The sequence below is a fragment of the Lepidochelys olivacea genome (assembly GCF_965140295.1).
Source record: "Lepidochelys olivacea isolate rLepOli2 genome assembly, chromosome: 3".
NCBI lineage: Eukaryota > Metazoa > Chordata > Testudines > Cheloniidae > Lepidochelys > Lepidochelys olivacea.
Window position 1 is genome coordinate 771716 of NC_140413.1, and position 22472 is coordinate 794187.

The 22472-nt window shown below is 57.4% G+C and overlaps 1 protein-coding gene across 4 annotated transcripts; it reads left to right on the forward strand.

Moving 5' to 3' along the window:
* Positions 1–7818: 7818 nt before the first annotated feature.
* On the forward strand, positions 7819–22161 carry ZNF513 (zinc finger protein 513). 4 transcript variants are annotated; one of them, XM_084622062.1, is made up of 4 exons: positions 7819–7986; positions 10480–10642; positions 19570–20151; positions 20681–22161. In XM_084622062.1, exons 2-4 carry the CDS (start codon positions 10618–10620, stop codon positions 21415–21417), a joined length of 1344 nt encoding a protein of 447 aa, XP_084478188.1. In that variant the 5' UTR covers positions 7819–7986; positions 10480–10617; the 3' UTR covers positions 21418–22161. The 4 variants fall into 4 exon arrangements, with proteins under 4 accessions (XP_084478188.1, XP_084478187.1, XP_084478185.1 ...); XM_084622061.1 differs by having other exon boundaries at positions 10483–10642; XM_084622059.1 differs by having other exon boundaries at positions 10511–10642.
* Positions 22162–22472: the final 311 nt, after the last annotated feature.

Consider the following 22472-nt stretch of genomic DNA (forward strand, 5'->3'; position numbering starts at 1 on the left):
AGTTTTCTGTTTTTCATAGAGTTGTAGGATTGGAAGGGATCTCGAGAGGTCATTTAGTCCAGTCCCCTGCACTCAAGGCAGGACTAAGTATTTCTAGACCATCCCTGACAGAGGTTTGTCCAGCCTGCTCTTAAAAGCCCGCAATGATGGTTTCCACAAACTCCCTGGGAAATTTATTAACCACCCTAACAGGAAGTTTTTCCTAATGTCCAACCTAAATTGCCCTTGCTGCAATTTAAGCCCATTGCTTCTTGTCCTATCCTCAGAGGTTAAGGAGAACAATTTTTCTCCCTCCTCCTTATAACAACGTTTTATGTACTTGAAAACTGCTATCATGTCCCCTCTCAGTCTCCTCTTCTCCAGCCTGAACAAACCCAGTTTTTTCAATCTTCCCTCATAGATCATGTTTTCTAGACCTTTAATAGTTTTTGTTGCCCTTCTCTGGACTTTCTCCAATTTGTCCACATCTTTCCTGAAATATGGTGCCCAGAACTGGACACAATACTCCAGCTGAGGCCTAATCATAGTGGAGTACAGCGGAAGAGTAACTTCTTGTGTTTTGCTTACAACACTCCTGCTAATACATCCCAGAATGATGTTCACTTTTTTTTGCAAGCGTTACACTGTTGACTCATATTTTGCTTTTGATCCACTATGACCCCAAGATCCCTTACCGCAGTACTCCTTCCTAGGCTGTCATTTCCCATTTTGTAGCCTCTCTTATGAGCATTTCACAATCACTGTCACCATCGGGGGGGGGGGGGGGTCAGCCGTCTGTTCCTGCTTCTACATTCTATTGTTGAAGCATGGAATTTCTGTCCCTAGAGATTCTGTGGCACTGTTTGATTCATTTAAGATTTTTACTCTATTGGATTCTATGCTTTCGTTAACAAATAGTGCCACTACCCCTTCTACGTCATCATTCCTATATATCTTTATCCTGGTGTTACTGTGTCCCATTGATTATCTTCATTTCACCCAGTTTCTCTGTCGTCTGATCTGGTGTGGGGCCTTCAGGGCCTCTGGAAGCACTCAAGGAGACACGGGTGACATGGTGCCCTTTGCAATGCAACACGCATTGTCAGGGGCTCTGGAACAATTTGTACAGTGGGGGTGCTGAGAGCCATTGAACTAAACTGTAAACAATGGACACCACTTCTAGCCATGAGCAGTGTGTGGGGTGGGGGCCAGAGGGATGGGGGACACTGCTTCCTTTGCTGAATGTGCTGCTCCTGCCAGCCAAGTGCCTCTGCCCCACTGGGGGGGAGGGGTGCACTGGTTGCACAGCATTGAGTAATGTGGGTCGTCCCCCCCCAGCCCCGGGGCAAGAGTGCTGAGGGCTGGCTGCAAGCCAAAGCCCCCAGCCAGCCTCAGGCTGAGCATCCCCAGGCCAGTGGGGCTCGTACTGCGTGTGCCAGGCAGTGCCCAGGAGCCCCATGCTGAATCAATACCCAATGTCCATCAGCACCTGGACCGCTGGGCGGAGCGTCCCCTCACCAGGCCGCAGGGCCCTGTCTGGGCCAGCAGTAGCTCGGCTGTACAGCAGAGCCCAAGGCAGCCTGCCCAGAACATCCATGGCCTACTGCCAAGACAGGAGACCTGGGGTCAAATCGGGCAGCTGAGGCACTTGACTCCGGCCCCCCTTCCAGCGGGTGCCTCAGTCACTGGGTGTCTCTGGTTTGCCATGACCGGGGCTGGCCTGGCTCAGACACTGAACTCCAGGAGAGGGGCAAGACCAAGCATCCTAGGTGGATGCCGGTGCCTAGAGGCCCCAAGCAATGGCAGAGGGGGGCCTAGGTCCAATCCCCTGCCTTGGCATGTCCCTCCGGGCTAGATTAGGCGGCTCCCTGCTCAGCTTACTGGGAATCTCTGTAGGGGCCCAACTCTGCTCACTGGCCTTGGATTCTGTGGGTCCAAGCACTGGAACACAGGACTTGCTGAGGAAGGCATCAGAACCCCCTAGTCCAAGGGCTGTTGGGTGGGGTGGGATGAGATCCCAGCACCTATAGAAGGCCAGTGTCTCTGACAGCCTGCACTGGCATACATGGGGCAGAGGGGATCTCTCCAAAAGTGGGTGTGTGACAGGCCTGTATCCAGAGCCCTTTAAAAATAACCAGAGCGCTCAGGGCAGATGTGCTCCCTGGCTGAAGAGCCCCAGCCTATCTAGAAGAAGGAAAACTCTGACTTCAACCCCCATCTATGGGTCAAATGAAGCCTGGTTCTGAGTAGCCGTGAGGCCTGTACCAGCCGTTGGCCCCTTCAAAGCTAAAGTGAGACTGCATCCAGGGTCAGCTGTGTGTCCACTGCTGCTTGTGATACTGATGGACTAGGTCAGCAGGACACTGGGGCAAAGGTGAGAAGATCCTGTGTGCAGGCGATATGGCAATAAAGGTGTTTTCCAAAGAAGATCTGAAGGAAATAGCAAGCCAGTGGTATGACCGGCTAAGCAGGCCTGGGATGAAAACGAGCACAACCAAGACTGAGGTCATGTGGGTCAGTAGAGGGAAACTGGACCTAGAGATTAACTGAGTATGATTAAACCAGACGGACCAGTTCGGCCAGCTTGGTGGCTGGGTCATGGAAGATGGTGTGACTGAGCAGGAGCTGTAGGCCAGACTGGGATGTGCTGGAACAACCCGTCAGGGGTTGTGTATGACAGGTGTACACAATTGAGCCCGAAAGCCCAAGCGTGCAGAACAATGGTGCTCCTTCAGTGCTGTAGGGTGCAGAAAAGAGACGACAGATCCTACACCTGCAGGCATGAGATGAGCTGGCTTTATGCTATTAAAAAGAATAATAGTAAGAGACAGATTTCAAAATGAGAGTATTAGGATGGAAGTCAAAGTCCATGAGGTGGCTGATAAAATCCAGGTGTGACCATGTTGGAGTCACATGCACAGGATGAATGGAGGGGACCTGGTGAAAACAGCATGACAGGAGAAAGTGGTAAGGAAGAGATGCCAAGGAATCTGAGGAAGCAATGGATGGATTGCATCAAAGAAGGCAGGAAGACCTTAGTGCCATCTCGGAGAGATGAAGCTGGCAGAGGCTTGCGCAATGACCCAACCCCAGCTGATGGGACGATAAAGGGAAGAGGAAGTGGAAGAAGTTGCAGATGGGGGGTAACTTGCCCTCTACATTAGGGGTCTCACCCTGGTCTCTAATAGTCAAAGATTGGCTTGAGCCCTGAAGCAGGAGGTTTAATATCTCTGCCAGAATTCTGTTCTCATTAATTATGAGAACTCTGAACATTCTTGGTAACCACAGGAACTTCTAGTCCTTTTTTGAATGTTATCAAGTTCTTGGCCTCAATGACTTCCTGTGGCAGTCTGTTCCATAGGTTAACACTGTAAAGTCTTTGAGGGCAAAGCCTATCATTCTGTGCCCTTTCCATAGTGTGTGGTACAGTGGATTCTGGTCTGTGACTGGCTCTTAGACACTATGGGAATACAAATAATAATAAACATGGAAAAGTGTTTTTAAATCAGTTTATTTCCCACTTTTTAATGTCACCAAATTTCCCCTTCTTATGAGACGCTCCCCGTCTCCCTTCTCTAGACCATTCAGTTTTAAATACTTCTGCTGCCTCCCATTCATCACCTTTCCAAGGTAACAATCCCAATCTTCTCAATCTCTTTCCATAGAAGTTTTCCCAGGCATCACCTGCCTCAGAGCCCCCTCTCGCTCTGCAATACCATGTCTGAGACGAGGGGATTGATACTGCAAACCATGTCCGATGGGGCCACACCGTTGATTGATACAAGGCATTAGGAATTTCTCTTCATTATTCTCTGGCCCTTTCCTTCTACACTCTGATCTTGTTTGCTTTTTTGACTGCAGCTGCACATTAAGCCTGGTCTCACTGAGCTACCCCCAGGGATGCCCAGGCCCCTCTGAGTTAATGCAGTTAATTTAGAAGCCTGTAAAAGTAGTTTAAATGGCTCCCTCCAAGGTGCATTACTTTGCATTTATGAGCTTCATTTTGAATTTCCTCAGAGCCCTCTCTGTCCTGACTAGCCTAATCCTTTTGTGTCATCTGCAGATCATAGAATCATAGCAGATTAGGGTTGGAAGAGACCTCAGGAGGTCATCTAGTCCAACACCCTGCTCAAAGCAGGACCGATCCTCAACTAAATCATCCCAGCCAGGGCTTTGTCAAGGCGGGCCTTAAAAACCTCTAAGGAAGGAGATTCCACCACCTCCCTAGGGAACCCATTCCAGTGCTTCACCACCCTCCTAATATCAGTGTTTCCTAATATCCAACCTAGATCTCCCCCCGCACTGCAACTTGAGACCATTGCTGCTTGTTCTGTCATCTGCCACCACTGAGAACAGCCGAGCTCCATCCTCTTTGGAACCCCCTGTTCAGGTAGTTGAAGGCAGCTATCAAATCCCCCCACTCTTCTCTTCTGCAGACTAAATAAGCCCAGTTCCCTCAGCCTCTCCTCAGAAGTAAAGTGCCCCAGCCCCAATCATTATCTTCCTGCTTGTGTCTCTCCAATTTTAGGAAGGAAGGAAGCTGGGTCCAGTCTCCCTATGACTAATGCTGGTGAGCCAGCCTGAGGGGAACTGATTGCCCAGCTAGCGCTTTAGGGCTTAACTGGTAAATGAGCACCTGGGCCTACCAGAGTTTTTTTCAGAATTCAGGGAGGGTCGATCCAGAGGCAGAACCTGTGGAGAAGGAAGGAGATCACTGCAAAGGCTGTTGCTGCTGACCCAGCTCCAGGGAAGAGAAGGGGGGTTCTTCATCTACGGATAATAGCAAGACTGCTGTATCCCACTCTAGGAAGCTTCTTGCTTTAAACAAGGATTCAGAGACTGTCAACAGGAGCGCTTAGTGGGACCAGAGCCCCTGGTGAAGTGGTTTCTTTTTTTTGTTTGATGGATTCCTTGTTGAATTAAGGGGTATTCTTAGATACAGAAACAATGAGGAGTCCATGTGGCACCTCTGATTAACCATTTTATTTGGGCATAAGCTTTCGTGGGCTAAAACCTACTTCACCAGATGCATGGAGTGAAAAATACAGCCTGGACCAGTCCACACAAGAGATTCACTTCCTCGACACTACGGTCCTAATAAGCAATGGTCACATAAACACCACCCTATACCGGAAACCTACTGACCGCTATGCGTGCCTACATGCCTCCAGCTTTCACCCAGATCACACCACACGATCCATTGTCTACAGCCAAGCTCTACGATACAACCGCATTTGCTCCAACCCCTCAGACAGAGACAAACACCTACAAGATCTCTATCAAGCATTCTTACGACTACAGTACCCACCTGCTGAAGTGAAGAAACAGATTGATAGAGCCAGAAGAGTACCCAGAAGTCACCTACAGGACAGGCTCAACAAAGAAAATAACAGAACACCACTAGCCATCACCTTCAGCTCCCAACTAAAACCTCTCCAACGCATCCTCAAGGATCTACAACCTATCCTGAAGGACGATCCCTCACTCTCACAGACCTTGGGAGACAGGCCAGTGCTCGCTTACAGACAGCCCCCCTCAACCTGAAGCAAATACTCACCAGCAACTACACCCACCACACAATAAAGACACTAACAAGTCCCTGTGCCAACTCTGTCCGCATATTTATTCAAGGGACATCAGCCACACTATCAGGGGCTCGTTCACCTGCACATCTACCAATGTGATAGATGCCATCATGTGCCAGCAATGCCCCTGTGCCACGTACATTGGCCAAACCGGACAGTCTCTAAGCAAAAGAATAAATCGACACAAATCTGACATTAGGAATTATAACATTCAAAAACCAGTCGGAGAACACTTCAATCTCTTTGGTCACTCAATAACAGACCTAAATGTGGCAATTCTTCAACAAAAAAGCTTCAAAAACAGACTCCAATGTGAAACTGCAGAACTGGAATTAATATGCAAACTGGACAGCATCAAATTAGGCCTGAATAAAGACTGAGAGTGGATGGGTCATTACAAAAACTAATTTTCCCCCATACCACGACTACCCCTCTGAAACCTTAGATACAAAGCTTATCTTAAACTTGTTGGAAACACCCGGGGAGTGGGGATTAAGAAAAGCATCTACAATGCCATGACTGACCCCAAGGGCCCAGTTACCTGCAGGGATATGAGTCTGTTACAAAAATCTTTTATATGGAGTGTCATTGCAGCCCTTTTAGTCCTAGGATATGAGCGAGACTCCAGGTGGGTGAGGGAATATCGTTTATTGGATCAACTTCTGTGGGTGAGAAAAATAAGCTTTTGAGATACACGGAGCTCCTGGAGGGAGAAAGCTTGTCTCTCTCATCAACAGAAGTTAGTCATGTAAAAGTTATTACCTCCTTGTCTCGCTTAATAAATTAGGTCAACTAATTCCCCATTAGCAAGTATTTTACTGACCCATTCAAAGAATTTGAACAGCCTTGCTGAAAGTGAGCTGGTTAGGGGCTCTTGGGTCATGATCATCCAAGCATTTTGTTCTGTTAATGATCATTTCAACCAAATCACCTGAGTGATGTAAGGCTGCCTGCCATGTAAGTCTCAGAATCAACTCTAGAGAATTTTTTTGAATTAGGAAATACATTTGCCACTCTCTGTCCTCTGGAACAGTGGCTGCCTTTAGTGAGAGGATGCATCTGTTAGGTTTCAGAATAGCAGCCGTGTTAGCCTGTGGCCGCAAAAAGATCAGGAGGACTTGTTGCACCTTAGAGACTAACCAATTTATTTGAGCATAAGCTTTTGTGGGCCTCCCTGGATCGGATAGTTTGCTCAGCCATTTCCTACCCAAACTCCCTGGGAGGGAGCAGCTGGGCCCATGGACAGACGGCTGCTTCGATGACCAGTTTGCGCCAGGCCCGCAGCCTGGGATCGTGCCTGGTCTGGATTAGCAGCAAGGCGCAGCTCTTTCCCCCCCCGCCCCGGCAGCGTCGGTACAGGCTGGGGGGAACTCCCGGGTTTCTTTGCCTCAACGTCCTTGTCTTTCTTAAGTGCTCCCTGTAGCCTGGGGGGCCCCCGCAGCCCCCCAGATTGGGGCACAGGCGTCCTGCTTCCGGCACAGGCACAGAGTCTCCCCCTCTGGGTTCTGCGCCTCCCGTGGCCTGCCCTGCGGCTCTGCCAGGGCTGGGCTCCCCTGGGCGGCAGCCGGTGCCCCAGAAACGCCCCAACACACTCGGGGTCTCCTGGAAGCGGCAGCCCGCGCCGGGGGGACGAAGCTGCGGCCAAGCAATGCGGGGCTTGATGCGCTCGTGTCACCCCCAGGCCCGGCCTTAATCGCCCCAGGGACCAACCTGCAGCGCCCCCGCCTGCCCCTGGTAACCCCCCCGATCCCCCCGCCCCCCTCCATTTCACCCCCAACACCGCCCCCACTCCCCTGCCCCTGGTAACCCCCCCGATCTCCCCGCCCCCTCCATTTCACCCCCAACACCGCTCCCCCTCGCCCCCCTCCATTTCACCCCCAACACCGCCCCGCTCCCCTGCCCCTGGTAACCCCCCCGATCCCCCTGCCCCCCTCCATTTCACCCCCAACACCGCCCCCGCTCCCCTGCCCCCGGTAACCCCCCGATCCCCCTCCCCCCCTGCCCCTGGTAACCCCCCCGATCCCCCTGCCCCCCTCCATTTCACCCCCAACACCGCCCCCGCTCCCCTGCCCCTGGTAACCCCCCCGCCCCCCTCCATTTCACCCCCACCCCCGCCAACACCGCCCCGTTCCCCTTCCCCCCCGCCTCTGGTAACCCCTCCCCCCGGCCCCGCCCCGCTTCCGCCCCGGGCAGTGGGCGCGCCGATGACGTCACGGCGGCCGCCGTTTCCCCGAAGGGCCCCGCGGCTCCCAGCGCCCCCCGCGGCCGGAAGCGGAAGTGGGGCCGGAGCCACCGGCCGCTCCGAGCCGCGGGGCCCATGAGCGGCGGGGGCGGCGCGGCGGAGCCGTATCCGGGGCCGGGGTCGGGCTGGAGCCGGACACGATGCCCCGCCGGAAGCAGCGACACCCGCAGCCCGTGAAAGGTGGGGGGGGGGTCGGGTCTCCTCGGGGGGGCCCGGCGTGGGGGGGGAGGCCCCGGGTAGGGGGCGCGGGGGGACCCCGGGGGGGGCGCGGGAAGGGGAGGCCCCGGGGAGGGGGCGCGGGGGGAGGCCCCGGGGGGGAGGGGACGTGGGGAGGCCCCGGGGGGGGCGCGGGGGGAGGCCCGGGGGGGCGGGGAGAGGGGCGGGGAGTAGCACGCAGCTGTTGGGGTCCCTCCATGGCTTTTGTCCCCTCGGTCAGGGACGGGAGCTGTGGCTGGCTCGGTCGTTGCCCGGCTCTGTCCGTTCCCTCGGGCACCCCTGGGCCGGGCACCCCTGGGCCGGGCACCCCTGGGCCGGGCACCCCTGGGCCGGGCACCCCTGGGCCGGGCACCCCTGGGCCGGGCACCCCTGGGCCGGGCACCCCTGGGCCGGGCACCCCTGGGCCGGGCACCGGGCTGGCTGGACCATCGGTCTGACCCCGCCTGGGTCCCGGGAACCGAGCGGAGGCTTCTCCCCGGGGGAGCGCTGGGGTGAGGCGGCATCAGAGCAGCCCCGGAGGGCGCGTCGGTGCCCCCGGCTGCAACCTCCGTTAGCCAAGCGCAGCGCTGCCGGTCCGAGGGGGGAGGCCGGCACATGAGGCGCCAGGTGCTGCGGCGGACCCCAAGGATCCCGTTGTGCCCAGGGGTGCCGTGTGCCCATAGCAGTAGGGCACTGGGAGGCGGCCCCCCATCTAGGCGCAGGCAGTCCCCAGACCCTCGCGCATTCAGCTTTCAGTCCTGTCCATTTCCCTTACGCTGGACCTCGGTCAGCTCTCCTCTCGGAGGAGGAGACCCTATTGGGTCTGTTAGGAAGCTCCCCTTAGGGACGTCCCCACTCCCTTCTGAGGAGCGTGCGGCGACGATTCCCCTGGTCCTGTACTCGCTCCAGCTCTCAGCAAGTTAGCATGAGTGTAGGTCACAGCCCAGCTGCAGGAGCATGGGCAGCGGCCGCAGAGGTACAGCTGAAACGTTCGGGCATGGACTTGGCACAGCCAGGCCATGCCGCTGCGGCCACACGGCTGTTTATACTCTGAAAGCCTGAGCAAGGGAATCTCAGTCTTAGCTCATGGTGCAGCCATAGCCTGGGATAGAGCTCTTGGGGGGTATCGGGGGCGGGAGGGGGGAATACGTGGGCAGCTCCCCAGCCCTGGTAGAGGAGCTGTGTGAGCGGTTCCTTTCGGGCAGCAGAATCTCTGATTTCTTAGCAGGTGGGGAGTAGCCAGCAGGGAAGCTGTTCTTCCTCCCCTCCCAGTGAAATATACAAGGCAGATGGCTCCAGGCTCCTCTCCTGAAGGCCTGAAGGGTCTCCTGAACACCTGAAGGGTGTGTGGAATGGCAGAACCCAACATCTGACCTGAGCACCAATGGGCTTTGGTGGAATAACTTGCATGGGCGGGGTGCTGTCCTGGGAGCCAGTCTGTGTTCTGCCATGGGCTCCCTGTGTGGCCCTGGGCCAGTTGCTTTGGGTTTCAGTTCCCCACCAGCACCAAGGGAGCGAGCCGCTGAAGGCTGGATAGCTGGCGTGGCTCAGAGGCCGTAGACGTTGGGCTAGGTCAGGACTGTAGTGGGGCGAAAGCTGCACATCCCGGGGCTCACACAAGCTCACACAAGCCAGCACAATCTCTCTCCCACCACCCAGCTGTGCTCAGCGTCCCCTGGACTACACTGGCAATTCCCTGGTGCAGTGAAACCTAATCTGGTCACCTGAGTCTCCCGGCAGCGTTGTGGCTTGTCTGCAGAGGCATTAGGCTTTGGGATGTGGGGACAGAGCTTGCCAAGTTCCCCACCCTGTTGGGACCAGCAACGCTAGTTGTGTGTAGGTGGTCACAGTGCTGGCTAGGCCCTTTGCTGTCGCTGGCTGCTGGAGTGCGGGGGTGTGCCTGGACCTTTTACTTGCAGTGCTTCTGCCCTGCAGAGTGGCCTGAGGGCATTGGTGAGCTCCACCCTGCAGGCCTGGCTGGGCGGCTGGCTCCTCTACTGGCTATCAGTGCTTCTCCAGTCCCCTTGGGTATAATTTTCTCTTCATGCAGGAAGCGGGTGTGAAGTCCCTGCTGCATGGGGAAAGGGAGGTGCCTGCATTTGTTTCACTCTGCTGCCCCAGTCTTCCCTTGTCTTGCCTAGTTCCCCTGCGTGCTGTGGGAGCTCTGATCCGTGACGCTGAAGGCAGCCTGAGGAGGGGCATTGGGACTGTGGGTTTCACCTTTTTCTCCGTGCTGTATGATGGGAGGCTTGGAGGGCACTTCACATGCAGCTGGTAGCATGTGGAGGACTCTCCCTGGAGCCACTGCCGAAGCCACGGCTCCCCATGTGGCTGGGCGCAGCTGCCTGGGCCCAGCCCGGGCTCCCAGACACTAGAGTAACGTCCATTTCCCGTGACTCCCATGGTTGCGCGGCGGCAAAGAAGAGAGCTGGGCGCTCAAGTCCTCAGCCTGTGATAGCGCATTTCCTTGTGCCCCAGCAGTAACTGGCTGGCGCTCCGTGTGTTGCAGTGGACACTGAAGACACTCTTGAGGAGACGCCAGGAGGGGGCCTGGTGCTGCAGAGTGACCTGCTGCTGGGCCAGGACCTGGAGTTTGAGGACAGCAGCGACAGGATCATGGGCTTTGAGAAAGACTCGGAAGGTTTGTCTGTGGGCTGCGTGTGTTTTCCAGAGGGACCCTGTAGGCCTGCAGTGAAACGGGAGCTTGCTTCATTGGAGCTGGGTGAGGGTAGCTCTCCGCTAGACCCGAGTGCAGGACCTGCACTCAGGAGGAGGGAGTGGCTGGCGAGCCAGCTGGCCTGTGCTCTCTGCTGGGCACTGGGAGGCTGGTAGTCCAGGCAGCAACTGTTGTTGCTAATTGAGGGAGGAAAGAGGGGAGGGAGTTGGCCCTGTGCTTGCAGTTTTGGGGAGGAAGTTGGTCCTGGGGACCTGGCACAGGCCCCTCGCTGCAGTCACCTCCATCCCAAGCAGGATGGGGAACCTCTGTCGTGCCCAACGGATGCTGCTAGGGCTTCTGGGGGAGCGGGAGCTGTGAAGTTCTGTCCCCAGAGCCCCCTGGGGCCATAAGGGAGCACTACCCGCAGGACCCAGCACCCCTACATGTGTCCCCTGAGACTCTGGGTGGGGAGAGGCTGGGCAGGGCATGTGCCTCACCCACCCTTGGCTGCATCGACTTTTATCTGCCCTCACGCTGCCCAGGTGCCTGATTAGCTGCAACCCTGGGACCCACGTGGAGGCAGGGCTGGCGCTTGCCTAGGTCGGGTGAGAGGGGGATGGGGTGGCTCTGACCCCTTGCTCTGGGCGCTTGTACTGCCATGTGGTGGGGGCTCCACTCCCTCGGAGGTAGCCCGGGTTCCTGTGGGACACGTGCACGACCGCTGAGCTCTGTGCAGAGGAAAGGCAGGGTCTGTGATGGTGCCTTCCGAGCGAGGCAGGGCCCAGGAGCAGGCCTGCTTTCTTCCTTATGAAACGGGCTGGGTGGGGGGCTGAGCTGCCTGGCCTCTGGGAGGGGCTTTGTTCGTCACTGTAAAAAGCACAGGCAAGTCGAGAGAGAGAGACCGCGAGAGCACGTGGACGAAGTCAAGATATGAGAGCACTACAGTCGCCTGGGTGCCCTTCATGCACGTGGGTTGCGATGGCCCATAACTAGGGACGGCGTCACGTGCTACCTGTCGCTGCAAGGCCGTGGCGAGTTCGCCAGGCAGGGCTGTGGGGAAATGGGCCTGAGGCTGCTGCAAGTCCTGTGCTGGGTGGCGGAGCCAGGAGTGTGCTGGTGGAGGCAGCCTGGATGGACAGACCCCAAAGATCTGGATTCCCTTCCTGCCCTGGGGCTGCGGGCAGTGACCTTCGGTGTATGTGCTGCACTCCTGTGCTGACCAGGGTTGGCCACACAGCTATGTCAGTGCAGCAAACCCAGCACCGATCAGCCAGGAGCCTGCCTGTGCCCCGGATCCCTGTTTGTAAAATGGGGGGTGAAGGAATGCTTGCTGGGCTCCAGAACTCCAGGGATAAGTAACACACACAAGCCCGGGAGCAGTCAGTCATTCCGTGTCTGGATGGTGTGCAGTAAATGAGGCCGTGGCTCATGTGCTGAATTAAGAGGATAAACAGAAATATTGAACAGCTGCCTCATTCCCTGTCCATTCATTCTGTGCACTGAATGAGACACAATCCCTTGGTAAAACAGCACATGCTTCTGTAGCTGCAGACTACTGTCATGCATGCGCTCGGGGGCAGTCAGGTGTCCAGGCAGTTCCAGCTCTGTACTTCCAATGGATCAAGCCCTAGGCACATCACAGACCAAATTTATCTATGAACCACCCCAAGAGCTGTGCTCTTCTGGGCCAGTGCAGATCAGAGTGCAGGAACAGCGTGGCAGAGCATTTGCGGTGGAGGGGACCTGGCCAAGGAACAAAATTCTAGAAGAGATCAGAGGAATGTGACCTCCAGTCATCTAGGAAATGTGCCAAGCCTTCCTCTGTCAGAAGGAACACAGGTGGAACACCCTCCTCTCTTCCCACCCGCGCCCAACTCCCCCAGACCTGCCCCAAGCAGAGTCCTGGCCCTGAAAAGAGAATCCCTGAGAGTGCAGCTGGAGCTGTTGAGCTGGCGTGGAAGATGCTCAGCGGGTGCTATGCGTGGCTGTATAAAACCCTTAGAAGATAGATGGATTCCTGGCTTCTCAGAGCTGTACCTCCCAGCTACGCATTTGTAATGTATGTTTTAAATGAAGTCATGTCTATGCACCAAGCAGAACTCCCTGGTCCTGGCATCCTCGCAGGGCCATGCCAGGCGTCAGTGGGATCCTGCAGCAACAGGTGTCCTTTCAACATCATCTGTCTCTAACACCGCCAAATGCAAGGCTGTCTATCTACCAGCACAGAGCATCATCCTGCTCACGAGCCAGAGGAGCTTCCCAGAAAGCAGGGACTCAGGAAATGACTTGTGGGCCAGCTGATCGTCGGCTCCCAGGGCCACCCTGCAGTGAAGAGGCTAACGTGATCCTTGGATGTGTGAGCCGGCAGGTGGTATTACCTCTGTGTGTGGCATTAGTGAAACCGTCACTGGATGCTGCGCCCACGCTGCAGACAGGATATTGATGAATTGGAAGGAATTCAGTGAAGAGCCACAAGAATGATCTGAGATCTAGAAAGCCTGCTTTGCAGCCAGAGACTGAAGAAGCTCAGTTTATTTAGCTCAACCAAGGGAAAGTGAAGAGGTGACTAGAGCATGATCTAAAAGCACCTCTCTTGGGAAGAGATTCTCCTAGCAGATGGCTCTTCAGTCTGGCAAAGGCAGGAGGAGAGCCAGTGGCTGGGAGCTGAAACTGGAGAAATTCAGCTTGGAAATAAGGTGCAGATGTTTCTCCAGCCCTGGGACAAGTTAGAAGATTGGGCACACTTCTTTTTTGAAGATCTGCTCTGGCTCAGCCAGCAGTTCTGGGCTTGATGCAGGAGTCCCTGGAGGAGGGTCTAGGACTTGTTCTACAGATGATCACACTCGATGGTTGCAATGGCCTTCAATCTCTGAGCTCCAATCAGCAGAGTAATGTTGCTTGAGGAGTCTCCATTACCCCAACAGTGAAGATGGATGCAGAGACGTCATTTAGGCAGGTGACCATAAGAGGCAGTGTCCCTGTGGCGGGGCCCTGGGCTGGCAGCCAGGATGTCTTTCTGCCTCTGTCAATGACCTGTGGCAAGTTCCACACTCTGTGCCTCCGTGCCCCTATCTGCAGACCAGATAGCGGCTCTGACCTGTGCAGAGCACTCCAAGGTCTCTGGGGGCAACGTGCAATGATGCTGCAAAGGTTTCTGGGGGTTAGTGGTGCAGAGGCTGGGTCGTGTGCTCAGCTGGGTGTGCTGATAGGGCTTGCCCTGGATGCCCGTCTGACTGCTGGCCCCGCACTGCCATGCAACTCTGTCTCCTCCTGGTGCTCGCTAGCCCTCTGCTCTTGGTTTGGAGTCTGGCTGAGGCTCAGCAGGTGTCATTGCCAAGCGCTACGTGGGCTCCCAGTGCAGTGGGTGAGAAGAGAGCTTGGCAGCGTGGCACTGGGACAAGGGCTGGGCCCTCCCTACTAAACAGTGCAGGAGCCTTGGCAGGTTCCCCAGAGCTGGTCACACTGGGGCCTGCTCTAACCAGAGCTGTCCCTCAGCCTCCCCTGGGCAGATCCCTCGAGCTCCACTGCTGTGCGAGTGGGCCTGCTCTCCGCCCTGCGCCTGGACCCACAGCGGTTCGCATGTAGGTCCCTGCAGCACAGGGGCTCTCTCTGGGGTAGTCGCAGAGGATGCAGAGCTCTCTTGGTGGAAGGGACCATTGTGATCATCTACTCTGACCTCCTGCATCATGCAGGCCAGAGAACCCGCCCAGTGATTCCTGCCTTGGGCTCAACTTCCAGAAGAGCTGGAGTGGCACTTGTAGACCTATGCCAAGCCTTGGCCTAAAAGCGTCAAGGGCTGGAGAATCCACCGCAGCCAGTTGTTCCAGTGGAGCGTCCCGCTGGGAGCACTTGGTCAGTTAGAGGTCAGAGTAGATACCCAAGTCCTGTTGTGACTCTCTGGTCTCAGGATAGTCCCCCGAGCTGTAACTCTGTGTCCCTGGATGCAGGATTGTACGTTTGGCTGGGTTAGTGAGCCCAGCTTCTCAAGCAATTCCAATTGCTCAGTATGTTTGCCCTGCCCCCATCCTTTAGCGACCTACTTTGACTCCTGTGCCAGGGTGGGCATTGTCCTTGAAGATAGCCCCTCTTTGTATTATTCATTTGTGTTCTCATCGTGCCAAGGAGCGTAGCTAGGGACCAGGCTCCTATTGTACTAGGGGCTGTACAGCCAGAACACCCTGTCCCAAAGCGCTGGCTGCCTAAGACGGGGGTGGGCAAACTTTTTGGCCCGAGGGCCACATCGGGGTTGTGAAACAGTATGGAGGGCCGGGTAGGGAAGGCTGTGCCTCCCCAAACAGCCTGGTCCCTGCCCCCATCCGCCCCCTCCCACTTCCAACCCCCTGACTGCCCCCCTCAGAACCTCCGACCCATCCAACCGCCCTCGCTCCTCACTCCTTGTCCCTTGACCGCCCCCCCCGGGACCCCACCCCCATCCAACCCCCCCATTTCCCGTCCCCTGACTGCCCCAACCCCTATCCACACCCCTGCCCCCTGACAGGCCCCCTGGGACCCCTGACCCATCCATCTACCCCCCCACTCCTTGTCCCCATCCAACCTCCCTGTCCCCCCCATCCATCCCCCCCGCTCCCTGTCTCCTGACTGCGTCCTGTTCCCCCCCCCCGCCCCGAACTGTCACTGCATCCAACCGCCCCCTGTCCCCAACTGCCCCCCAGGACCTCCTGCACAATATCCAACCCCCACCTCCCCCCATCCCCCTTACCATGCCGCTCAGAGTGGCAGGACAGACTTATTGGAAAGCCTGGGAGGTGGGCAGGCGCAAGCCGCACTGCCCGCACGGTGGCGCGGCTCCAGGGGAGGGGCCAGGGTCTAGCCTCCCCGGCCAGGAGCTCAGGGGCGGGGCAGGATGGTCCTGTGGGCTGGATGTGGCCCGCGGGCCATAGTTTGCCCACTCTGGCCTAAGACAAGAAGTGGACACAGACGACGGTGGGGGTACAAGGGAACAGTGCAACTGTATTGGTCAGCATGATGGCCAGTGGGCTGAGTTTTCACAGGCCTCAGAGCAAAGCGGGTGCCGAAGGAGGGTAATGAGTTTAGTGGAACTTTTCAGGGACCTCCCCAAGTGAGAGGCAGCCAGGGAGAAAACACTGGGGTGCTTGTTTAAAATGTAACGGGTGGGTGCTAGTGGTTGATCAGCTGCAGGAGTTGACCTTTGGCTGCGAGTGAGAGAGAGATTGCTTGTCTTTGCTTTCTCGGCTCTGCACAGATGGTTTGGTGCGGTAGAGAAGGGGGAGCCAGTGGAGGGATTCAGAGAGCACCATAGTCAGAGGGCGCCAGACTAGGACAGAGATCTTTACAGCAGAATTCCTAATGGATCTGAGTGGGACACGGTTGCCTTTGCAAGGCCAGAGGGCAGGATGTTGTAGTAACTAAGATGTGAGCCTGGCGGAAGGTTTTAGTTGGGCAGATGAACAGATTAGGCTGGATCTGAGAGCTGTTGTGCAGAAGGAATCTGCAAGATTTAGACACAGCCTGCAAGTGAGGGCCTAGAATGAGGTCCGAGTCGAAGACGATGCTCAGGTGATGGGCCTGATTGACAGCTGGATGGTGGAGGTGTCTTCAGCGATCCAGAAAGGAGGTGGCAGGGCAGATGACGTGGGGAAGATGAGGAAGCTCTGTTTTAGCCATGTTGCACTTTATCTGATGGCTACGCATCCACGAGGAGATGTCAGCAAGAGAGGCCGAGGCGTAGTTTGGCAGGAGACAGGTGTGGAGTAGCAGTAGATCTTTGAGCCGTCACAATGGAGATGGTAGTTGAATGTGTGTTTGCAGATAAGATGACCCAGAGATAAGGTGTGCAGGGAGAAGAGAAGGGGACCAAGCACAGAGCCCTGTGGAACCCCCCCCCCAGAAAGAGACGATCCCCCAAAGGTTGTGCTGAATGAGCACATGGAGCAGTAGGAGAACCAGGAGAGGACGGTCATGGAAACCAAGGCAAGACACTGCTTCAAGCAGAAGAGCATGGTTAGTGGTATGAAAGGCAGCTAACAGCTCAAGGAGGGCGAGGATGGAGTGCTGGTTCTGAGGTTTGGCTAGGGAAAGGTCATCAGAGATTTCAGCAAGAGCAGTTTCAGTGGAGAGTAAGGGATGGAAGCAAGGTCAGAGGGCCTCGGATGGAGTTGAGGAGAGGAACTCCAGACTGATATTATAGAAAGTGAACATAACGGCCATACTGGGTCAGAGCAATAGTGGCCAGTGACAGATGCTCCAGAGGTAATGAATGGAACAGAGCAGTTATCGAGTGATCTATCCCCTGTCATCCAGTCCCAGTTAAAGGGTTAGGGACACTACTTCTGGTGGAATTCTGTGACAAAAAATTAAAAATTCTGCGTGCAGTATTTTAAAATTCTGCACATTTTATTTGTCAAAATAACACAATATAACAAATGACCAAAATAATTGAAACTGATTTCAAAATACTTGTCAGCAAGTATGTCTGTAACAATACTGACAACACAAAAGATTCAGGAAATGTTTTTTGACAAATAGATTCCTTACTAGGCATATTAATATAGACCTTTGAATAATAATTCATTTAAACTACAACACAGAACCGTATTTCCCGCACCCCTCAGAAGCAGTGCAAAGGCTGGGGGAAGCCAGGGGTAACGGGAGAGAGAGAGAGAAGTAATTGCTGGGCAGGAGCCTGGGAGTGAACCTGGAGGGTTGTTAGGTGTGGGTGGGAGAAGTATGGAACAGGGTTGTTTTTGTTGTTGTTGTTGTTTTTTTTGGCAGGGTTGGGGGATGTTGTTAGGGAGCTTCCCCATGCAGACCCTGGCTGACCCCTGACCTCTCCCATTCAGTCAGGCACATCTGCCCCAGTCCCCCAGGTGTCCCTGCACCCCTGCTCAGCCATCTCCTCCCCCCCCCATCCCCAGGTGTCCCTGCACCCCCACTCCCGTTCTGTCCCTGGCTCAATGCTGTCACTTCACTGGCTCACGTGCCCCACTCTGGTCGTCCCCCTCACATCCTGTCTCCTCACCTGGCTCCGCAGGCAGAGCACTATAAGAAGGCAGCAGCTGCCCCCTCCCTCTCTGCGACTCGTTGCTCCAGCCTGGAGCCAGCTGCCTTTTCTTCTGGTGCCACAGCACCCCCTGGTGGGCAAAAGGTGAAACTGAAGCACCTCCCCTACTGAATCTGTTTTCAGGGGTGGGGGGAGACTTGGGGAAGCTGCAGGGACATGAATCATAGAAGATAAGGGTTCGGCTTTGTTAGAGCAGCAGGGCTGTCTGGGAAGATGCCATTTCCGTGAGCCCACTGCTGCAAAGCTTGCTGGCCCAGTGTGTGTCATGGGCTGCTCCAGCCTCTCTCAGGGCCTGGAGGGCAGCTGTCTTCATCTGGCTCCTGCTCTGGTGGCCACTGGATGCAAGCCTGGAGCGCCCTTGGCCCAGGCTGCCAGTTTAACAGCATATAGCCCATTGGCATTGCCCCTGACTGCCATCTGTCCAGCAGGGACGGTTCTCTCAGCTTAGCTGCCTGGCTTTGGCCATGCCCTTGCCATGGGGTGACCCTGCTGGGTGGGCGATCAGTGCAGGTACAGCCAGCCCCCTTGCCAGCTCTCATGCTGGTATAATGGCCTCTTAGAGGGCCTGGCCAGCAGGTGTAGAGGGAACCAGTGCGGTTGCACAGAGGCAGGCCCAGCTGTTGGGAACTGGTGTCTGCTGGGCTGTCATGTGCAAATGCCTCCATGGCCTGGGGGGTGGGCCCTGCCCCGCCCCAAGAGGAGGGGCTCATGAAGGGCTATTCCTGATTGTGGGGGGGCTCCTGCAGTGGGGCCAGAGCCAGTCAACACATTCATAAAGGATGTGGGGGGGAAAGGTGTAAACACTGAGGTGGCAAAGTCCCAGGCAGACTGCGAAGAGCTACGAAGGGGTCTCACAAAACTGGGTGACTAGGCAGCAAAATGGCAGGTGAAATTCAATGTCGCTCAATGCAAAGTAATGCACATTGGAAAACATAATCCCCACTCTTCATATACAGTGATGGGGTCTAAATTAGCTGTTACCACTCAAGAAAGAGATCTTGGAGTCACTGTGGATAGTTCTCTGAAAACATCCCCTCAATGTGCAGCAGCAGTCAAAACGGCAAAGAGAACACAGGAACCATTAGGAGAGGGCTGGATAGTAAGAAAATATCACGTTGCCTCTATATAAATCCCTGGTATGCCCACTGCTTGAGTGTTGTGTGCAGATGTGGTCGCCGCATCCCAAAAGAGAGATACTGGAATGGGAAAAGGTACAGAAAAGAGCAACAAAAATGATGAGGGGTCTGGAACAGCTGCTGCATGAGGAGAGATTAACAAGACTGGGACTTTTCAGCTTGGAAAAGAGGAGACTAAGGGGGGATCTGAGAGAGGTCTATAAAAGCACGACAGGTGTGGAGAAAGTAAATACGGACGTGTTATTTTTGCCTTCTCATAACACAAGAACCAGGGGCCACCAATAAAATGAATAGTCAGCAGGTTTAAAACAAACAGGAGGAAGTGTTTCTCCACACAACGCAGCCAACCTGGGGATATTGTGACAGCCAAGACTATAACGGGTCAAAAAGAACGAGATAAGTTCCTGGAGAACAGGTCCATCAATGGCTATTAGCCAATGTGGTCAGGACACAACCCCACACTCTGGGTGTCCCCTAGCCTCTGGCTGCCAAATGCTGGGACTGATGACAGGGTCTGGCTCACGTGAAAATGGCTGTTCTATTCATTCCCTCTGGGGCACCGGCCGCTGGCGGAAGACAGGACTCTGGGCTAGCTGGCCCACGGGGCTGACCCGGCCTGGCCGTTCTTATGTCCAGCCCAGAGGGGAGGGGCTTGTGGGTGGCTGCTGGGGGTGTCTGTTCAGGCCTGTGGGGCCTCTGGGCTGACTGCTCCCCTCTCCCTGCGGCATTTGCAGTGGACTCCCTGGTGGGGAAGATCACCATCCCGGCCTACTCGCTGAGCGATGACGACTACTCCTCCAGCTACCAGCAGCTGAGCGTGGAGAGTGACCCCGAGGAGGGGCGGGAGCCTGGCCCCCCAGCCTCACCTTGCCCCCGGTGTGGCCTGCAGCTGGCCGTGCGCTTGGGGCAGAGCTGCCCTCGGTGTGCGGGGGAGGAGGGCCAGCGTGTGGTCTACTCCTGCCAGCTCTGCCCCTTCGCCTCCCACTACTCCAGCCACCTCAAGCGCCACCTGAAGACCCACAACGGCGAGAAGCCTTTCCAGTGCCCGCACTGTGACTATGCCTCGGCCCAGCTGGTGAACCTGACCCGGCACAAGCGCACGCACACGGGCGAGAGGCCCTACCGCTGCCAGGCCTGCGGCTTCGCCTGCAGCAGCCTGGGCAACCTGCGGCGCCACGAGCGTACCCACAGCCAGGATCAGCCCTTCCAGTGCAGCGCCTGCGAGTACCGCTGCAGCCAGAGCCGCAGCCTCACGCGGCACATGCTGCGCCATCGCCCGGCCGAGGAGGCGCCCGGCTGCCAGGACAAGGCCCAAGGTAGGGGGGCCGGAGCAGGCAGCTCCAGGGTGGGGCTGCAGGGCCCCGCAGAGAAGCCCGACTCCAGCCCCTCCGGGACCTGGTGTGGCCACGAGCTTCCAGTGAGGCTCTGTGGGATCTGGGGGGAGCGGAGTTGTCTCTGGCCAAGTCTCAGGCCCAGCTCCGCTGACCTGGCCTGGGAGCCCAGCCCACTCCCCACACGCTGAGCCCCAAGGGCTCCGTCAAGCAGCTGGGGCATTTCCCCTCCTGGGCCCACTCCTACCCCACCTGGCGCGCGCCCTGGGGAGGAGACTGTGCAATGCCTTCGTCCCCAGAGCGCCGTTCGTGATTTCCGTGGCCAGCAGCCAGGGGAACAGGGAGCGTTGAGGGAGGAGCATTGGAACTGGGGGCTGCCCTTCCCCCCTTGATTTGTTCTGTGGGGGACCGGGCGGGGAGGCGCAGGGCATGGGGAAGGGAGCAGGGGGCTGGACACGGTGGGGGGGAGGTCCCCGCCCCCCAGTCTCACAGCTGCCCTCTGCCTGTCCTGCAGAGCCGCTGCTGCCGGAGCCGAGCCTGCGCCCGAGCAGTGCGGGCAGCCCCCTCCCGCCGGGCTGCGCCCGCCTGCGGGCCAACGAGGCGGACGCCCTGCCGGAGCTGCTCTTCCCCTTCACCTGCCGCACGTGCGGGCTGGTGCTGGCCGACGGCTTGGCGCCGGACGAGAGCCTGGTCGAGCAGGTCTGCAGCCGCTGCAGCCTGGCCGTGCTGAGCGGCAGCCCGCCCGCGAGCGGCCCCAAGGGCTTCTCCTGCAGCCTGTGCCCCTTCGCCACCCGCTACCCCAACCACCTGGCCCGCCACATGAAGACGCACAGCGGCGAGAAGCCCTTCCCCTGCCCCCTCTGCCCCTACGCCTCCGCCCACCTGGACAACCTCAAGCGGCACCAGCGGGTGCATACGGGCGAGCGGCCCTACAAATGCCAGCTCTGTGCCTATGCCTGCGGCAACCTGGCCAACCTCAAGCGGCACGGCCGCACCCACTCGGGCGACAAGCCCTTCCGCTGCGGCCTCTGCAGCTACCGCTGCAACCAGAGCATGAACCTCAAGCGGCACATGCTGCGCCACACGGGCGAGAAGCCCTTCCGCTGCCGGCTCTGCCCCTACACCACCGGCCACTGGGACAACTACAAGCGCCACCAGAAGGTCCACGGCCCCGCGGCTGCCGGCTGGGCCGGCCCCCCGGCCGCCAAGCCCCGGCCGGCCCTGCCGCCGCCCGCTGCCCCCCTGCCCTAGGCCTGGCCCAGGGCCGACGGGCTGCTCCGTGGGGCGGGGTGGCCCCTGCCAGCCCAACGGCCTGGGGACACGGCCTTGCTGGGCCTGTCCCTTCCTAGGGGGCATGGCAAGGAGCAAGGGCCTGGCCGTAGGGGGCTGGAGTGCTGGGTGGGGGTTGGCCGGCCAGGGGGGCAGGGCCCAGCAGTGCTGCAGATTCCCCCCGCCCCATGCCGGCTGGGCCTGGCCTCGGGTGGGAAGCAGGAATTCAGACCCATTGCCGCCCGGTAACCTGGGCTGGGGCCAGCTGCACCTCTGCTTCCTGCAGTGCCAGGACGACAGCTGCCCAGCAGCCTCGCTCGTCTGAGCTCCCCGGCATCAGGAAGGGCTGTCACGTGGGACGCAGGCCCAGCAGCACCCCATGAAGGCAGGGAGTGGTGTGTAGCTGCTATCTGAGGGAGGGAATAGACCCCCCCCCCCCCCTCACACACAGCTGTTCCTCGGAGCCCTTCGGCCTGGGCCAGCCCCGCCTTGGCAATGGGGGCTCAGGGGCCAGGAGGCCGAGCACTCGGGGCACAGCGTAGCTGCTGCCACCAGCCCGCAAGGCAGCCTGTCTGTGACCACCAAGCGTGGCCCCTTCCCTCCAGCATCCTTGGGTATAGCAGGGAGAGAGGGCATGGGGAGGCTGGCCGGGCCCACTGACCCAGGGTGCGTCTCAAGGCTGTGTAATTTATATTGTGTATAACAGCATTAAAGTCAATTTGGGTAGCTGGCCTCACTCTTTGGGGGGCTTGGCCACGGCCAGGGGGTTGTGAGTGATACTGAGCCCCCTGCTCCAGCAAAGGAGACGCAGCAGCACCCATCCTGCCGGCGTGCCACGCCCTGTAAGGGCTGATGGCACATGGCCTCAAGCTTCTCTGGGCCTGCTGGGTGCCTGGCCCTCACAGCACCCAGGGCAGGGCAGGGGAGCGCTGGCCTGTGGACCCTGCTCCTGCTGGCTCTCAGGCCTGACTTGGGTTAAGAGCCCTCCAGGGCCTGGACCTCCAGGGGGGTGCTCAGCCTCCCCTGGGACAGCCAAA

What these genes read in the sequence shown, in the direction of transcription:
- ZNF513 (XM_084622059.1), top strand. Translation starts at nt 7,947, where the DNA reads ATGCCCCGCCGGAAGCAGCGACACCCGCAGCCCGTGAAAG. An exon ending in CTTTGAGAAAGACTCGGAAG is followed by an intron (nt 10,643 to 19,569) that starts GTTTGTCTGTGG and finishes CGGCATTTGCAG; the next exon opens with TGGACTCCCTGGTGGGGAAG. An exon ending in CTGCCAGGACAAGGCCCAAG is followed by an intron (nt 20,152 to 20,680) that starts GTAGGGGGGCCG and finishes CCTGTCCTGCAG; the next exon opens with AGCCGCTGCTGCCGGAGCCG.